General features: G+C 43.2%; 1 protein-coding gene across 1 annotated transcript in view; it reads right to left on the reverse strand.

Annotated features, from left to right (window-relative positions):
- Nucleotides 1-17422, reverse strand: part of LOC113130548 (V-set domain-containing T-cell activation inhibitor 1-like) — a 30063-nt gene extending 12641 nt beyond the window's left edge. The window contains exons 1-5 of the mRNA XM_026307274.2: nt 17162-17422; nt 15435-15770; nt 13666-13944; nt 11054-11332; nt 6925-6954 (exon numbers count right to left, since the gene is read on the reverse strand). Coding sequence (XP_026163059.1) covers nt 6925-6954; nt 11054-11332; nt 13666-13944; nt 15435-15770; nt 17162-17231 — 994 coding nt within the window. The 5' untranslated portion in view covers nt 17232-17422. The remainder of the gene's footprint in view (nt 1-6924; nt 6955-11053; nt 11333-13665; nt 13945-15434; nt 15771-17161) is intronic.
- Nucleotides 17423-17967: the final 545 nt, after the last annotated feature.

A 17967-nucleotide genomic window follows, 5' to 3' on the forward strand; every position in this document is an offset into this window, starting at 1 on the left:
CTAAGTATACAGGCCTTTGGGACCCCACTACGGTGGCATTTTCTTATTTGGATTCGACCCGCAGGAAGTGGTGGTCCAAAGTTAACTTTCAGAGAGATTTTAGTCCTAGTAGTAACCCTCTGTCCCTTTCTTTTGGCCAATTGAGTAACTCGTCATATAATTGGTCTGTTGCGTATTTCTTCTTGGGAGTAGATATCTCTGGAAAGGACCCCCTAGAGTTAATCAGGGTGAACTTCCTGGATCCTCCTCCCAACAAGAATACAAGTCTTTTATCCCTCCCTGTGCCTGCCCCGTCCAGTGAGCCTAATTCAACTATTATAGATAAAGTGATAGCAGTCGATTATTCCACTCTCAAACCCCTAGACATTATGGAATTGGCTACTGGATATTCAGAGGAGAATTTGTGGTTGTCTTGGATGGTACAAAATGCCAAAGAACAACACGTGGGGGACTGTGTGGCTTGTGCCTCCGCACATCCCCACTTACGAACTGAACCAGCGCCACTTTTCCCGGAGGACGAATGGGGTTATGGGTGTATGATAGGGTTAACTCGAGCTGCCACCCCCGCCAACTGTACTACCTTGGCTAGTATTTTTCCGCCGATTGATAATAAGACTAAAACTGGCCCCTTTACACCGGATAAGGGGAACGGTTCTTATGTATGTTTTACTATCACGCACCCGAGTCCCTCTGTTGCTTTGGGACAGATCCCGTGGGATTGGTGTAACCATACCCTGAGTGGATCTGTCCTCGGTTCATGGGCACGAGCAGGTTTATATTATTATTGTGGTGGTCGACGTCTTTTTGTTCGTCTTCCCCTTGCTGGAGTAGGGATATGTGCAATGGTGCGACTAAGTGCGCCATTGGTGCTGGTGGGAAATCGTTTGGTTTCTTCAGGGCCAGGGGTTAGCCCACCAGCATTGACCGCGCGACGCCGACGCCATGTTTTGTTTAAACGGGAGGTCACTTCTCAATATTTTGATCTTTCTGTCGGTTCTCCTACGTATATTGATGCGATCGGAGTGCCCCGAGGGGTGCCTAACGAATATAAATTGGTGGACCAAATTGCGGCAGGTTTTGAAAATCTCCCGATTATTTCGGCTCTTTTTTCTATAACTCCGAGTAAAAACGTTGACCGCATTAATTATGTGCATTATAATGTACTCCGATTGGCTAACCTAACCAGGGATGCGGTAGAGGGGTTGGCGGAGCAAGCCGGTCCTACCTCCCTGATGGCAGTTCAAAATCGTATGGCGCTGGATATGTTGTTGGCCGAGAAGGGAGGTGTATGCGCAATGTTCGGTGACATGTGTTGCACTTTCATTCCCAACAATACGGCACCTGATGGGTCGGTTTCCAAGGCGTTGGAAGGGTTGCGCACACTTTCACAAACTATGCATGAACACTCGGGTATCAATAATCCATTGGAGGAATGGATGACGGGTATGTTTGGTCAGTGGAAAAATCTTATTATGTCATTATTGGTTTCGGTTTCAGTTTTTGTAGGCATCCTGGTCTAATATTTACACTGATTCAGCATATGCGGCAGGAGCTGTACATGTGGAGTTAGGACAATGGCTTAGAGCAGGGTTCCTGACGGCGTCTAATCGGCCCATTAAACATGAGAAAGAGATGAGGGAACTAGCAGATGCCCTGTTGGAACCGTTAGCTGTGGCAGTGATCAAATGTAAGGGACACGATCAGTCTAACAGCACTACAGCAAAAGGAAATCGGGCGGCAGATCAAGCAGCCAAGGAAGCAGCGGGATATCGGGTTAAATTAATGCTCCTGGATGTGACACAAGAGATCAGAGAAAGACCTAATTTGGAAGAACTTAAGAGACTGCAAAAGGGGGCATCCCCCAGGAAAGAAGTCTGTGGAAAGAGAGAGGGCTACGGAGGTAGAAGGGTTCTGGAGGGGGCCGGATGGTCGTCCCATACTTCCTCCCGGAATCAGGAGGACGGCCCTCTTGGAAGCTCATGGGGTGGGCATGTTGGGACAGCCCAAATGGTGAAGAACTTGGAGCAATGGTGGCATCCATATCTTAAAGATATGGCCAGGGAGTTGGTCAGGGAATGTGACATTTGTACTAAGTACAAACCCTAGACCCACAGTGAAACCAGAGATTGGTAGGTATCCACTTATCACCAGGCCTGGACGAGAGATTGTTATTGATTTTACAGAAATGGGTACCACCGTTCGAGGGTACAGGTACGTACTGATGTGTGTTGATGTGTATTCAGGGTGGCCAGAAGCGTGGCCCTCTAAGAGGGAAGACAGTAACACGGTAATTAAATGTCTGATAAATTATTATATCCCCAACCATGGCTTCCCAGAGAAAATTAGGTCAGATAATGGGACACATTTTAAGAATCAGGATTTGCAGAGAGTGGAGGCCATGATGGGTTGAAACATGGGTTTGGAACGGTGTATCATCCACAGTCTCAAGGAAAGGTGGAAAGGATGAATCAAACTGTAAAAACCAAATTGGCAAAAATCTGTGCACAGACCAAATTGAACTGGATTGATGCATTGCCATTGGCACTTATGTCCATCCGCTGTTCCGTTAACCAATCCACTGGGTTCACACCTTTCGAACTTCAAACAGGGAGACCCTTTCCAGGACCCCACACCACTAGCCCAGTAACCATGGTAGAGAATGAGGGTCTGTCAGCCAAAGCATATTTTAACTTTCTGCAAGCTCTCGTTTCAGCTTTCTCACATCAGGTGGCGGATCAGCAGGGAGACGGAACCCAAACTCCACCCGACATCGATTGGGTGCTGCTGAAGGTGATTAAGAGGAAGTGGTCAGAGCCACGGTGGACAGGACCCTACCAGGTGACAGAAAGAACGTCACACGCAGTGATGTTAAAGGGAAAAGGAGACACCTGGTACCACTGGTCGCAGTGTGCACCAGGAGAACTGCCATCCAGATCTTTGACTGAGGTCCAGGAGGACCTGCTAACAAAATACCTCTGTCTCGACTGAGGCAGAGAAGGACCCTCCTCAGAAAGGGGCAGAATAATCCCCGGGGAGCGAGTCAGGTACTGAGGTGGTCTACCCTCAGTCCGAAGAAAGAAGAAACTGTACGAGAAGGGAGGGGGTGAAAAAGAGTGCCCCTCTCCGACAAGGGGCGTGCCAAGCCTCCAGCCAACGAATAAGAGCGCCGAGGGAGGCAGCGTCGAGGGATTGTTGGTTGTGTTTTTGTGTGGTAGTTTTAGTTGTTGATCAGTTTAGTTTATTGTGTATGTTTAGCCATTATTAGATAGTTTAGTTAATAATTGGGGAGTTAAAGCGAAGATGGCTGGATATGGGAAGGTGTTGGGGGTCCTTACGACCCTTACGGTAACGATTTTTGTTTTGTGTTTGGTTATATTTTCTTTTCCACTGACTCAACTATCATGTATAGGGATCGCCGTAGGTATGCGACAGGGTATCACTGCGTACCTAAGTTGACTCTCAATTACACACGACAGTCTGAGACGCTATTCAAATTTGACCTGTGCGCTGTCATAAATTGTGGCGGATATCCGGGTAGCTGGCGGGAGTACGATATCTATTTATGTGCCCCCCCACCGTAGTGCTGGATTGCGAGGAGAGAGGCGTGCGAATCTCAGGGGGACCCTGTGATTGGGGACAGATGACTAAGTATACAGGCCTTTGGGACCCCACTACGGTGGCATTTTCTTATTTGGATTCGACCCGCAGGAAGTGGTGGTCCAAAGTTAACTTTCAGAGAGATTTTAGTCTTAGTATTAACCCTCTGTCCCTCTCTTTTGGCCAATTGAGATAACTCGTCATATAATTGGTCTGTTGCGTATTTCTCTTGGGAGTAGATATCTCTGGAAAGGACCCCCTAGAGTTAATTCAGGGTGAACTTCCTGGATCCTCCTCCCAACAAGAATACAAGTCTTTATCCCTCCCTGTGCCTGCCCCGTCCAGTGAGCCTAATTCGACTATTATAGATAAAGTGATAGCAGTCGATTATTCCACTCTCAAACCCTAGACATCATGGAATTGGCTACTGGATATTCAGAGGAGAATTTGTGGTGTCTTGGATGGTACAAAATGCCAAAGAACAACACGTGGGGGACTGTGTGGCTTGTGCCTCCGCCGTCCCCCACTTAAAAATGAAACCAGCGCCACTTTTCCCGGAGGACGAATGGGTGTATGGGTGTATGATAGGGTTTGACTCGAGCTGGCCCCCCCGCCAACTGTACTACCTTGGCTAGTATTTTTCCGCAGATTGATAATAAGACTAAAACTGGCCCCTTTACACCGGATAAGGGGAACGTTCTTATGTATGTTTTACTATCACGCACCCGAGTCCCTCTGTTGCTTTGGGACAGATCCGTGGGATTGGTGTAACCATACCCTGAGTGGATCTGTCCTCGGTCATGGGCACGAGCAGGTTTATATTACTATTGTGTGGTCGACGTCTTTTTGTTCGTCTTCCCTTGCTGGAGTAGGGATATGTGCAATGGTGCGACTAAGTGCGCCATTGGTGCTGGTGGGGAAATCGTTTGGTTTCTTCAGGGCCAGGGGTCAGCCCACCAGCATTGACCGCGCGACGCCGACGTCATGTTTTGTCTAAACGGGGAGGTCACTTCTCAATATTTTGATCTTTCTGTCGGTTTCTCCTACGTATATTGATGCGATCGGAGTGCCCCGAGGGGTGCCTAACGAATATAAATTGGTGGACCAAATTGCGGCAGGTTTTGAAATCTCCCGATTATTTCGGCTCTTTTTTCTATAACTCCGAGTAAAAACGTTGACCGCATTAATTATGTGCATTATAATGTACTCCGATTGGCTAACCTAACCAGGGATGCGGTAGAGGGGTTGGCGGAGCAAGCCGGTCCTACCTCCCTGATGGCAGTTCAAAATCGTATGGCGCTGGATATGTTGTTGGCCGAGAAGGGAGGTGTATGCGCAATGTTCGGTGACATGTGTTGCACTTTCATTCCCAACAATACGGCACCTGATGGGTCGGTTTCCAAGGCTTTGGAAGGGTTGCGCACACTTTCACAAACTATGCATGAACACTCGGGTATCAATAATCCATTGGAGGAATGGATGACGGGTATGTTTGGTCAGTGGAAAAATCTTATTATGTCATTATTGGTTTCGGTTTCAGTCTTTGTAGGCATCCTGGTCACATGTGGGTGTTGTTGCATTCCCTGTATGAGATCCCTGGCGCTTCGGGTAATTTCATCCGCGATAGAGAGGCAGGACCCGAAGGTCCTTATGCCCTTATTGGCTACGGATCCTGATGATCTCAGTGGTGATGTTCCCATGCTGAGGCCTATTGATGTGTGATCTCCTAGGGGAGATCAAAAGGGGGATATCAAATTTTGACATTTCCGTAGTGGGGGTGGGCTCTTAGGAGAGCCCAAAAGGGGGAATTGTGGGAATGCAGACACACTTTGTGTGACTAGTATGCAGCTTACTGTGTAAAGTGTACTCCTGTATGTTTTGGACACGTGATAGGGTCACCGCTCTTTCAGTGTCTTTACTATGAGGGGAGACAAAAGGGAATAACAACACCATATAAGGTAATGGTCTAAATTCCTTTTGTGGAAAAGTACTGGTATGTGGGGCGGTGGCCACCAGCTATATCTATCCTATAGTTTTCCCCTATAGTCCAGATCTCTTTGTGTGTCCCATGAGGGTTGATCTCCAGAGCGCACTGTATAGTTTAAAATAAAACCTTTAATCAGCTGAACCACTCCAGACGTCTTTGTGTACTTCCTCATCAAACGGACCTGGGTAAGTTATATGCGGACTTAACAACGGCCAGGTCTAGGAAGAGTTCTGGTCGTCCCAAACCTTTTCCATTTGAGGATTATGGAGGCCACTGTGCTCTTAGGAACCTTGAGTGCTGCAGAAATTCTTTTGTAACCTTGGCCAGATCTGTGCCTTGCCACAATTCTGTCTCTGAGCTCCTTGGGCAGTTCCTTCGACCTCATGATTCTCATTTGCTCTGACATGCACTGTGAGCTGTAAGGTCTTATATAGACAGGTGTGTGCCTTTCCTAATCAAGTCCAATCAGTTTAATTAAACACAGCTGGACTCCAATGAAGGAGCAGAACCATCTCAAGGAGGATCAGAAGAAATGGACAGCAATGTGAGTTAAATATGAGTGTCACTGCAAAGGGTCTGAATACTTATGACCATGTGATATTTCAGTTTTTCTTTTTTAATAAATTTGCAAAAATTTCTACATTTCTGTTTTTTTCTGTCAAGATGTGGTGCTGAGTGTACATTAATGAGAAATAAAATGAACTTTTTTGATTTTGGCAAATGGCTGCAATGACACAAAGAGTGAAAAATTTAAAAGGGGTCTGAATACTTTCCGTACCCACTGTACTTCTGATTTGAAGTACTTTATATACCGCCGGGTAGCTGACGTTAACTACCTTATATACTTCTAATTTGAAGTACTTTATATACCGCCGGGTAGCTGACGTTAACTACCTTATATACTTCTAATTTGAAGTACTTTATATACCGCTGGGTAGCTGACGTCAACTACCTTATATACTTCTAATTTGAAGTACTTTATATACCGCTGGGTAGCTGACGTTAACTACCTTATATACTTCTAATTTGAAGTACTTTATATACCGCTGGGTAGCTGACGTCAACTACCTTATATACTTCTAATTTGAAGTACTTTATATACCACCGAGTAGCTGACGTTAACTACCTTATATACTTCTAATTTGTCATGTGAGCGTCACACGATATGATCAGTCCCTCAGGTTGAAGGAGCTGCCACACAGCTTCATATATGAATGTTAGTTTAATACGTCACTTCTGTTCAGTGATGTGTTGTCTGTTAATCATTGTGACATTTACAGACTGTGGGGCCAAACTTATCTACAGGTGAAATGTTGAAAATCATCAAAATCAGGACTCACCTGGGATGTTTCTATCTGCTCCGCTGTTGCCTAAAGGGCAAAAACCAACAAATGTCAGATATGAAATGAACAGACATGTAATTCTAGGGAAAAAAGACTAAAAACCGATTCCCCAGTGTATTAGTTTTTTTCCCTATAAAACTGAAAAAAAGAGTCTCAGACGTCACAAAGTGGCAGCAGATTCACAGATAAGGCAAGGCAAATTTATTTGTATAGCACCATTCATACACTACGCAATTCAAAGTGCTTTACAGGGCATATAATTACATTAAAAGCATTGGAAAGAGCATCTAAAAACAAAGACATTTAACATAAAATAAATTGAAATCAAATAAATTAAATTAAAATAAGACATAAAAGCACATTAAGAAAACAAGGATGAACAATTATTGGAAGGCAGCAGTAATTTTTTGTGTTTTCAGTCCTGATTTGAATGAGCTGACAGTTTGAGCAGACCTCAGGTGTTCAGGAAGTTTGTTCCTGTGAGGATTTTATACCAGGGCAAGGGTCACTTGGATAGTAAGCCAATGTGGGGGTTGAATGTTTGCTTGACCCTTTGATGGTATGTGGTTCTGTCTGTTTTATTGGTTTAGTGTTTTAGGGTAGAGGGTTGTAAATAACTGCCAACAATTTCAATTTCAAATTCAAATTCAAATTCACATTTATTTGTGACGTACAAAGTCATACACAGTATGATATGCAGTGAAATGCTTGCACAACTGCCCATGACCTCAGTTAACGTACACATTTTTTTTTTTATTTAAAGACATAAGGGCACAGAATAAGCATAAGAAAGAAAAAAAAGAAAAATAGTAATAATAACAATAACAAATGTGCCAAATATATAAGATAAAATGAACAATGAATTTGAAAGTGTAATTATAACTTTGCAAATATACAATAGATAAGATACAAATAGAATAGAAATAAAAAAAATGTACAGATTTGCAATATGGATAAAAAAAAAAAACAATTTACGGTGTGCAGTATGTACAGTATTGGAAGGGATGGGAGTGATGGGTGCAATGTCCAGTGCACCCCTTTTGTGGTGTGCAAATGTACAATGAGTCCAGTATTATGTGCTTGAGTGTGCAAAAGTGCAATGTGCAATGTCCGGTCTCATGTGCAAATGTGCAGGTGTTGTGGTGTGTGAGAGGGGAGAGTGTTGTACGAGAGAGCAGGTAGGTCTAAGTGGTGTTCTCGTTCAGAGACTGAATAGCCTGCGGGAAGAAGCTTCTCCTCAGTATCTCTGTGTTGGTCTTTAGACAGCGAAAGCGCTTCCCTGACTGCAATAGAGAGAACAGTCCATTGTTGGAATGGCTGAGGTATTTCATGATCTTCTTGGCCTTGGTCCAGCACCGCTTGTTGTAGATTGAGTGCGGGTCAGGGAGCTCTGTGTGGATGATGCGCTCAGCTGATCGCATCACCCTCTGTAGAGCTCGTCTGTCCTGCATGGTGCTGTTCCCGAACCAGGTCGTGATGTTTCCCGTCAGGATGCTCTCTATGGTGCAGGAGTAAAAGTTCCTTAGCATCTTGGAGGGCAATCTAAAGTCTCTCAGGCGCCTGAGGTGGTAGAGACGCTGCTGGGCTTTCTTCACCACGGTGTTGGTGTGACAGGTCCAATGCAGGTCCTGATGTTGACACGGAGGTACTTGAAACTGTCCACTCTCTCTACTGGGCTCTCGTTGATGAGTGGAGTCCGGTAGTTTCTCTCCTGCTTTGTACTAAAATCCAATATCAGCTCATTTGTCTTGCTGATGTTGAGGAGGAGGTTGTTCCTCTGGCACCAGTTTTCCAGACGTCTAACCTCGTCCAGGTAGGCTGTCTCATCGTTGTCTGAGATCAGACCCACCACAACAGTGTTGTCAGCAAACTTTATGATGGTTTCTTTGATGGTAAGAATACTGAAGATAGTACCTGAACAAACAATATGGGTGTCTGTACAGGATTAGTCCACAGTACTGTATATAAACCTGGTGTTGTAACACAGAGGCAGAAGATTTCTGCAAGGACGTCCTCTCCGGGCCCGAGATTAAACCTGGGATGATTCATCACACTTGTGGTTGTTTCTGAGAATTAGCAACTCTCAAACTTAAAGACATTTCCATGACAGTGTGTGTCCCATTACGTCTGGCATAAAAATAACACTGCATTTCAGAAAAGAACATCATACCAACAGGTAAAATATGGTGGTGGTTAGTGTGATGGTCTGGGGCTGTTTTGCTGCTTCAGGACCTGGAAGACTTGCTGTGATAAATGGAACCATGAATTCTGCTGTCAACCAATAAATCCTGAAAGAGAATGTCTGGCCATCTGTTCGTGACCTCAAGCTGAAGCGAACTTGGGTTCTGCAGCAGGACAATGGTCCAAAACACAGCAGCAAGTCCACCTCTGAATGGCTGAAGACAAACAAAATGAAGACTTTTGAGTGGCCTAGTCAAAGTCCTGACCTGAATCCGATTGAGATGCTGTGGCATGACCTTAAAAAGGCGGTTCACGCTCAAAAATCCTCCAATGTGGCTGAATTACAATAATTCTGCAAAGATGAGTGGGCCAAAATTCCTCCACAGCTGGAACAGACTCATTGCAAGTTATTGCAAACGCTTGATTGCAGTTGTTGCTGCTAAGGGCGGACCAACCACTGCTGTATTCAGACCACACAGCTGGAGGCTCAGTGAAGTGGCTGTGTTCTCACATACTGAGCTGTTTCCTGTTGGACTGAAGATGAAAACAGAGCATCAGTCTCCTCCAGCCTCCAGGATCCTTCCCAACACTCTGTGGGGAACAGCAGCTCCTGAAGCCAGAGATCCAACAGTGTCCTGATGTTGTTGGTTCTGGGATTCATGCTGTGACACCGCACTGACCCACTGGCTTCATGAAGCTCTGTCTCTGTCTCATCTGTCTAATTACAGCTGATACAAACTGACTCAGTCTCAGGACGTTTTGGAGACACTTTCATTCTTTGTTTCTTTCCACCTGTGGAACAAAAATGTGTCTGATTCGAAGGATTTCAGCCTCTAAATCGGCCTCGTGGGCTGTTTTCATGTCTGTCCTCAGGATCAGGCTGCACCAGCTCTTCCTCCATCTGTCACTGGGTTTGTGTGTGTGAACTTTACTAAATTCTTCTCTCTGTGTGTGACTGATCAGACTGATGTCAGGACTGACTACAAACTCCACTTCTTCCTGTTGTTTCCCTCCACAGCCTCATTCTTCCTCTTCTCTCTGTAGATTCATCAAGTGGAGTCTCAGAGCCTCAGTACGACTCAGACTCAGCCTGAAACATCTTCAACCTGCACATGTTTTCATCCACTTTGTTCTGGGGTCAGGATGAACATGTGTGGACATTTGGAGAAACTAATAACAATAAATAGATGTATTGTGAGGAAGAAAATATTTAGTATTGACAAAATATTTGACCAATGATGTTCAGTATCTCTGAAATCAGTACACGCCCACGAACTAAACAAACCAATCAGCATCTTTCTACGGCCTAAACTGACAAAAATAAATAAGTGTTAACTCCGTCAGCCAATCAGAGGAGCGCATCATTAGGCGGCCTCCACATGTGTTTTAATGACAGCTGGTATCATCCAATAGAAAGTCAGCACCGTGAAAACACGAGAGTTTGGAGCTGGTAAATTTACCTGCCTGACCATATATGGAAGTTAATGCAGTTGGAATTGCTGTGGCAATGGGACACCAAAATAACTGTCAAAATAAAAACATTTGAATGATAATAAATATATAAATATTTATCGAAATATTAAAAACATCTATTTATAATCAGCTCTAACATTTAGGGACATTTTCTGTGTCATAAAAATTATTTATCATCATCAGTTTTTGACTTTGGAGAAGTTTTGCAGAGCTCTGTAATGATCTGATGGAGATGCTCTGTGCTGCACTTTGTCAAATATCTCAGAATAACATATATCTCATGAAATAACGTCACACAATGTTTCAATGTTATTCACATTACAGTTATCTAATCACTGTTCAGGCTGAACATGTCGACATTTGGAGAAACTAACAATAAATGGATGTAGGAACTCAGTGATTAGGTAACTATAATGTGAATAACATCGAAACATGAATATAAGTACAAAAATATGACTAAGAAGAAACTCACCAATTCCAGGCACCAAGATCTCAGCATGAACCTGATGGTTGATCTCCTCCTGTGTGGCTACACAGCGATAGTGGTCGGTCTTGGTCACAGTAGTTTGGAGGATAATGTCGTAGCTGCCTCCTCTGTCTGTGACCTGTGGATCTTTAGCAGGAACCATGTTTCCACCACTGTCCTGCCACTGGAGCTGTGGTTTGGGAGAAGCTCCTTGAACCTCACACTGAAGCAGAGCCCAGTCCTTTGTTTGATTAAGTATTGTGACATATGGTTCTGGAGATGCAGCTGTGGAAATAATATGGACAATAACTTATGAAGTACAATTAGAAGATTACACAATAAATACTATAAATTTTGTTGACATACATTTTTATAGTATATTTGGAAATTAGTCATAAAAACAGGAAAAAATAAACAAAAACTTAATCTTAACAAACCTTCTCAGTAATGTCTGATCTGAACATATTTAAACCAGTTTAACTACAAATTGCTCCTGTGAAGATAAACAGCAGCTGATAAAGACCAATGTCAGATTCCACATTATTCTTGTTGTTCATCTTCTCTGCCTGTAAATGTGAGTCACAGTGAGTTTAAGAGAAAAACACAGAAACAGACAGAAACAGAAAAGCTCCATAGAAACGTCGGCTGCACGTCCCAGCTGTTTGACAGGACACATATGTCAAATACTCCTGACTTGGACCAACAGGTCAGTAACTGTTCACCACTGCAAACACTGTTTCTGACTCACATCATGACACAGACACACAAACAGTGAAGACGTTTGGACTCGTCTGAAATTTCTGCTCAGTTTCTTCTGCCACAAAAATCAGCTGCAAATGAAATCACATGAAATCTGTCGTCTGAGACGTCCACAATATTTTCTCTGACACTAAACCAACAGGAAAATCTGGTGGAAAATATCAAACATGGCTCTTTAACAGTGTGTGTCCCCTCTTGTGTCATCAGGACTGAACTGTGTCAGTGAGACACACACTCAGTGGCCACTTTATTAGGTACAACTGTACAGTCTGATGCCATCCAGTCCAAGTGCTGTGACATGAAGTCGACTGTGATGAAGCCTGGAATGTTCAGCTGTTGACACTGTCACACACGTGTTCGTTCAGTGACGTGTTTCAGCACCGAGCTCAGAGTCACAGATGCTGCTGGACTGGACTGTGTCATATTCACAGGGGTTCCTAATATTCTGAGCCCTCGTGTGTGGAAACAGGGAGGACAGAAAAACAGAAACACCTGCTCATGTCTCACCATCTCAGTTCATCCTACACCCTGAACATCAGACACAGATGAAGCTCTGATCAAATGTTTGACATCAAATCCACCTGGAATGAGACCAGAGGTGAATCTACATCTCCACACCTGAGTCTTCATGAGTCTGTAAAGGGACATTCCACTGATTTTACACAGGAACATCAGTTTACTCTCATGAAGAGGACGCCTCAGTCTGCTGTCACAGTCTCATGATTTATTGCTGATAGTGGGAGTCAGGTTGTGTTATGTTGTGTGATGTTAGTTCATGATGTGTAACATGAATCTCACTCATGTCTCTAACATTCAGGACATATTGAGCCAGAGCTGGTTAAACTGTGGAGGATTCAGCTGATTCAGGTGATCATTGTTGTCTCTCTTCATAGTTGGACAACAGCTGGAGCTCCCATCCTACAACTCTACACTCTGACAGTTACATCAGTGTCTGCTCAGACCTTTGCTCCATCATCTCTCACAGCTTCAACTGGACTCTAGATTCTCTAACAGGCCAGTTTTGTCATTAGCAGCTGGAAATATTTCTAACAACAGAGTCTGTGGCAGAACTAGTCTGTGTGACCATTTTAATCCAGTTATGGTTTAATCTCCTCTATGTAACCAGGGCCCTTAGAACTAGTCAAACCCAGTATGAGTTTACAAACAGCTGGAACATCTGACTCCAGGAATCAAATCTTAACAAGCTTCAGTCTGTGAAGAAGAGATGCTGGAAACAAATCAGCAACAGAATGGGTCCATCTGTGGTCCTGAGAGCCTGATTTAATGTTAGTGTCTGTAGGATTAAACTTTGATTCCTAAGTATTTAATCTTATTAACCTCTCACAAAAAGCCTGATTTTATGAAACTAATGATGTGTGATTTGGAAATCTCCAAAATGCAGGAACAGAGATACTTCAGGAGACAAAGCTCAAATGTTTTGTTAGCAAAAGGTTTATGCTGACTCCACTTTTCTATAACTAGAGTTTTTGTTGTAAAGCATTTTTTCTAAAACACATCACTAAAAATCAGTAATGTAACATTTAGCGATCACAATCTAACTGTACCACACACTGCTCATGTAGTAGTCATATATAATTATGGTAATAAACAGTCGTACCACACACAGATAAATGAATTAATCAAGAGCTTTTCTCTAATGTGAATTTAGACTACAACCATAATTTTTGCTTCAATTACTCTTGTTTAACTAATGTGTTACAGTTTGCCTGTGGGTAACCGTGTTTTTATATCAGTTTTGATCCTTAAAAATTTCTGTTGACTTTAAAAGCACATGGCAACTTCTGAAAACCAACATAACGTTAAAAAATAAAGTTATATGAGATGAAACTATCACTGACCATTCAGATGCACATATGTCTCAGCATAAACCTGATGGTTGATCTCCTCCTGTGTGGCTACACAGCGATAGTGGTCGGTCTTGGTCACAGTAGTTTGGAGGATAATGTCGTAGCTGCCTCCTCTGTCTGTGACCTGTGGATCTTTAGCAGGAACCATGTTTCCACCACTGTCCTGCCACTGGAGCTGTGGTTTGGGAGAAGCTCCTTTAACTACACACTGGAGCAGAGCCCAGTCCTTTGTCTGATCAAGTGTCATTACAGATGGTTCTGGAGCTGCACCTGTGAACACAGTGTCAGCAATGCCTTAAACACTGATATTAAAGTTAAGTAACTGAAGCACTTACCATTGTTGGACAAAAGTCGAAAAAATGTTTGAACTAAAATTCATATATTATGACTGGACATATATTATGACTTCTTAAAAAAACACAGGACACACAGGTGAGACGTAGAAATCAGTGACGTCATCACCATCACAGACTCACCTGGGATGTTTTCCTCTGTCCGGAGGAAAAATAACCTGAATAAAAGTGAATTATTTCCCTCGTTTAGTTTTAACGCTGCTCCTCAAACTTCCTAAACAACGACATTTGGCTCCGTTTTCAATTATTGACTAAATATTTGACCAATGATGTTCAGTATCTCTGAAATCAGTACACGCCCACGAACTAAACAAACCAATCAGCATCTTTCTACGGCCGAAACTGACGACAATAAATAAACGTTAACTCCGTCAGCCAATCAGAGGAGCGCATCGTTAGGCGGCATCCACGAGTGTTTTAATGACAGCTGGTATCATCCAATAGAAAGTCAGCACCGTGAAAACACTCAAGAGTTTGGAGCCAGGAAAATTACCTGCAGAGCTCTGTAGTGATCTGATGGAGATGCTCTGTGCTGCACTTTGTCAAATATCTCAGAGACTCTTCTGTCCATCAACATGACATTTGGCACAGACATTAGAAACAAGTTCAGGGAGAGATCCTGTAAATTTCAGCCTGATCCCTGTTAATGTGACTGATTTACTGCATTTGAAATATGAAGGAAAAGGAAAAGAGAGAGGAAGCTTCTGTTTTTATCTGTTCAATCATTTACCAATTTAAGTCTTTCACAGCTGTAACTAAGATCAATACACCTGATAAAACCTCTCAGTGTTTGTTTTAAAGTGATGCAGTTGACATATATCAGCTCCTCATGGTTTTGGTATTATGTATATTTGGAAATGTGAAGGTGGGATGAGAGATGACTACACATGATTTAAATGCACCCCATGAGGTTAAAACAGGATCTAAAAGACAAAAACAAGATGAAAATGTCAGATATCTCTGCATGTGTGACGTCATGAACTGGACAGACATGTAATTCTGAGGAAAAACACTAAAACTTATTGCCCAGTAGATTAGACAGATTTTTACCATCTAAAACTGAAATAAAGAGTCTCAGACGTCACAAAGTGGCAGCAGATTCACAGATGAGACTGGTTTGTGTCAGTCCTGGATGGTTTACAGTCACAGTCTCTGATCCTGTCGACATGTGACTGTCGTCTGCATCAGCATCAGACGCCTGTCTCATTAAATAAATCCAGACATGTTTTCTTTGAGCTGTCAGGTATCAACCTGCTTAATAACAGCTCAGATACAGGCTGAAGTTAATCTGCAGCCTCGTCCAGATGTTTTTCTGACTGACCACACTTTAACTCATCTGAAACATCTGGACCAGTCACATCTGTCAATGAGCAGGAGACTTTATCACTGTTTCATAGAAACACTCACCAACAACCAGCTCAATGAGGCCTCGTCTTTTTGGCTGAAGACGTGGAAAATCACAGGTGTAGTTTCCACTGTCAGGCACCTTTGTATTTCTGATAACTATGGAGGCGTTACCGAACTGCAGCTGATCAGGAAAATGAGAGACGCGTCCTCTGAACTGCTCATCTTGACCTGTACGACCGTTGTTGTATTGATCACCATCATCATACAGGAACACCTCCTTTGGACCATCTTTCCTCCAGTCAAAGAGTTTTTGGACAATGTTCTCCCTGAGGCTGAGGGAACAGGGTAAGATGGCGTCATCTCCTTCTTTCACCACCATCTTGATGACGTCTGGTCCTGAAGACAAAAACATGCATTAATCTGTGTGTTGATGTGCAGAGAAACCAGGTGAGAAACACTAATAACACACTGTGTCACGGGGTGTGGGTGGTGTGGTGTGAAGGAGGAGAGGTGAGGACCCAAATGCAGGACAACTGAGGCGTTTATTCTTTCCTGGGATTTCCAGGGAAAACACAAAACCAAACTAGTAAACCGGATAGCACGGTAAAAACTCGAAAGGACCGAGTGAGACGGTCACAACACAAACACACTTCCTACTGAATACAACTAGAACAATAACTATAAGCAACTAATGCTTCAGCAGAGAACAAAGGAAGAGGGGAGGTATAAATAGAGGAAACAGAAAAGGTAATCAAACACAGGTGAAACTAATAAACACAGATAACTAACAAAGCTGCCAGGGACCAGAACACAGGAAAAAGGAAGTCTTAACAAAATAAGAGTCCTCTGGCAGGAAGTTCCAAGGGGACTCATGACACACTGACATTCAAACTTCCCAGACATGAAGGTTCTTCTTATTTCTAAGATAATCTCTGTCTGTGCAGCCAGAAAACTAAAACCACACAAACAGGCACAAACAGGAAAAGCTGCCTGGCTGAAAAACTGCAGAGTCTGTGGGCGAGAAAGAGGAAACGGAACAAACTGAGACTTTCTCTGCTTCTTCTTTAAATGGTCACATCTGGATCATGATGACCCCCGATCCCAAACACAACTTCACTTTGAAATGAGCACAAATAATAAAAACATCTTGAAATATGAGAGAAGTCCATTCAGTTCATATTAATGTTGTTATTTAGAACAACAGAATTAGGATTTAGTGTTTTCACTGCCCTGTTTCCTCCTAAATGTGGACTTGTTCCTGCAGGTCTGCTGTTAATCCATGTTTGATGATTGTCTGTCTATTTCAAAGAAAGAGCTCAGTGACCCAGAGTCAAATTCCTTGTTTGTGTGAACAAACTTGTAACTTAAATCTGATTCTGATTAAAGTGCTCACTTCAGGCTGAGCTGCTGGAAATGTTACATCCTTCATAGTAAAACTGCTCACATGGCTTTTCCTTTCTGGACACAAACATGAGCCAAATTAATGGTAATGTTGAAGGCTGTTCTCTCTAAGTTCTGTGGAGACAACATGATAATGTCATGTTTTCAGCAGGTTCCACTGCCAACAGGTGGACAAAAAAATAACAAGTCTTAGTGGGATCCAGGTGACATCCCACTGTGTGGATGATCTGGACTTTCACACGGAGCTAAATGCGCCACTAAACTGCGCAGCAGCCAAAGCAGCGCTGCGGCCCCACAGCCCTGCACGTCTCATTTCAATAAAAGCCCCTTCCAAAGAATAAAGACACTTCAGGACCAGTCTCAGTCTGACTCAGGACTTTTCTCACCGTTTTCAGCAGCAAACGTTGTTCCAGACCAGGTCAGGAGGCAGAGACACACGACAGCAAGCAGCTCCATAGTTGTCCAAGTCCTGTCAGCATCAACTGCTCAGCCTCAATTCAACGTCTCCATGTAACAAAGCTGCAGTCATTCACTTTCAGTTTATGCAATTTCTGCAAAAAGCTGCAACACTTCCTGTACAGCTCACACTTCATCAGGTCTGCACTGAGGCTCCTGCTGCACAACAACATCAATGTGTCTGTAATGGACTGGTGGCCTGTCTGAAAACAGAAATGTACTTTCAGAGACCACATGGTGAGGAGTAAAGAGAAGGAAACTGTCTTTTCAGTTTTATTTCTTTGCAGCAAAAGGAGCAGCACAGACCACATAGACACTTCCCCAGCTCCTACTGGGCAGCAGACTTCCATTTATACACAGATGCAGTTAATCAAAGATTATTCCCTAATACAGTTATATTCCAAAAACCTAGACTCGTATTTGACAGTTAGTTCTCCATCCTGGGCTTGACTTCTTCCACTTGTTTCATCCTCACACCCAGTTTCACATAACTGAGAAGTAAATCTTACAAATACCCCTAAACACATTGGTACATAGCCACAGCAACACAACTTTAACAACACAACCCCACCCACCTGTAGTTCACAATATCCTGTCACGTAGGCTCTTGATCAAACAGAGATATGAAAAACATAAAACATAGAACCGCACCTGTAGCGTCTTCTTGATAAACACTAATACCAGTAAAAACCTCTTTTCCATTTCAGAGACACACAGTTCAAATATCAGTCACCAG

This window comes from Mastacembelus armatus, chromosome 5, assembly GCF_900324485.2.
Source record: "Mastacembelus armatus chromosome 5, fMasArm1.2, whole genome shotgun sequence".
NCBI classification, from domain to species: domain Eukaryota; kingdom Metazoa; phylum Chordata; class Actinopteri; order Synbranchiformes; family Mastacembelidae; genus Mastacembelus; species Mastacembelus armatus.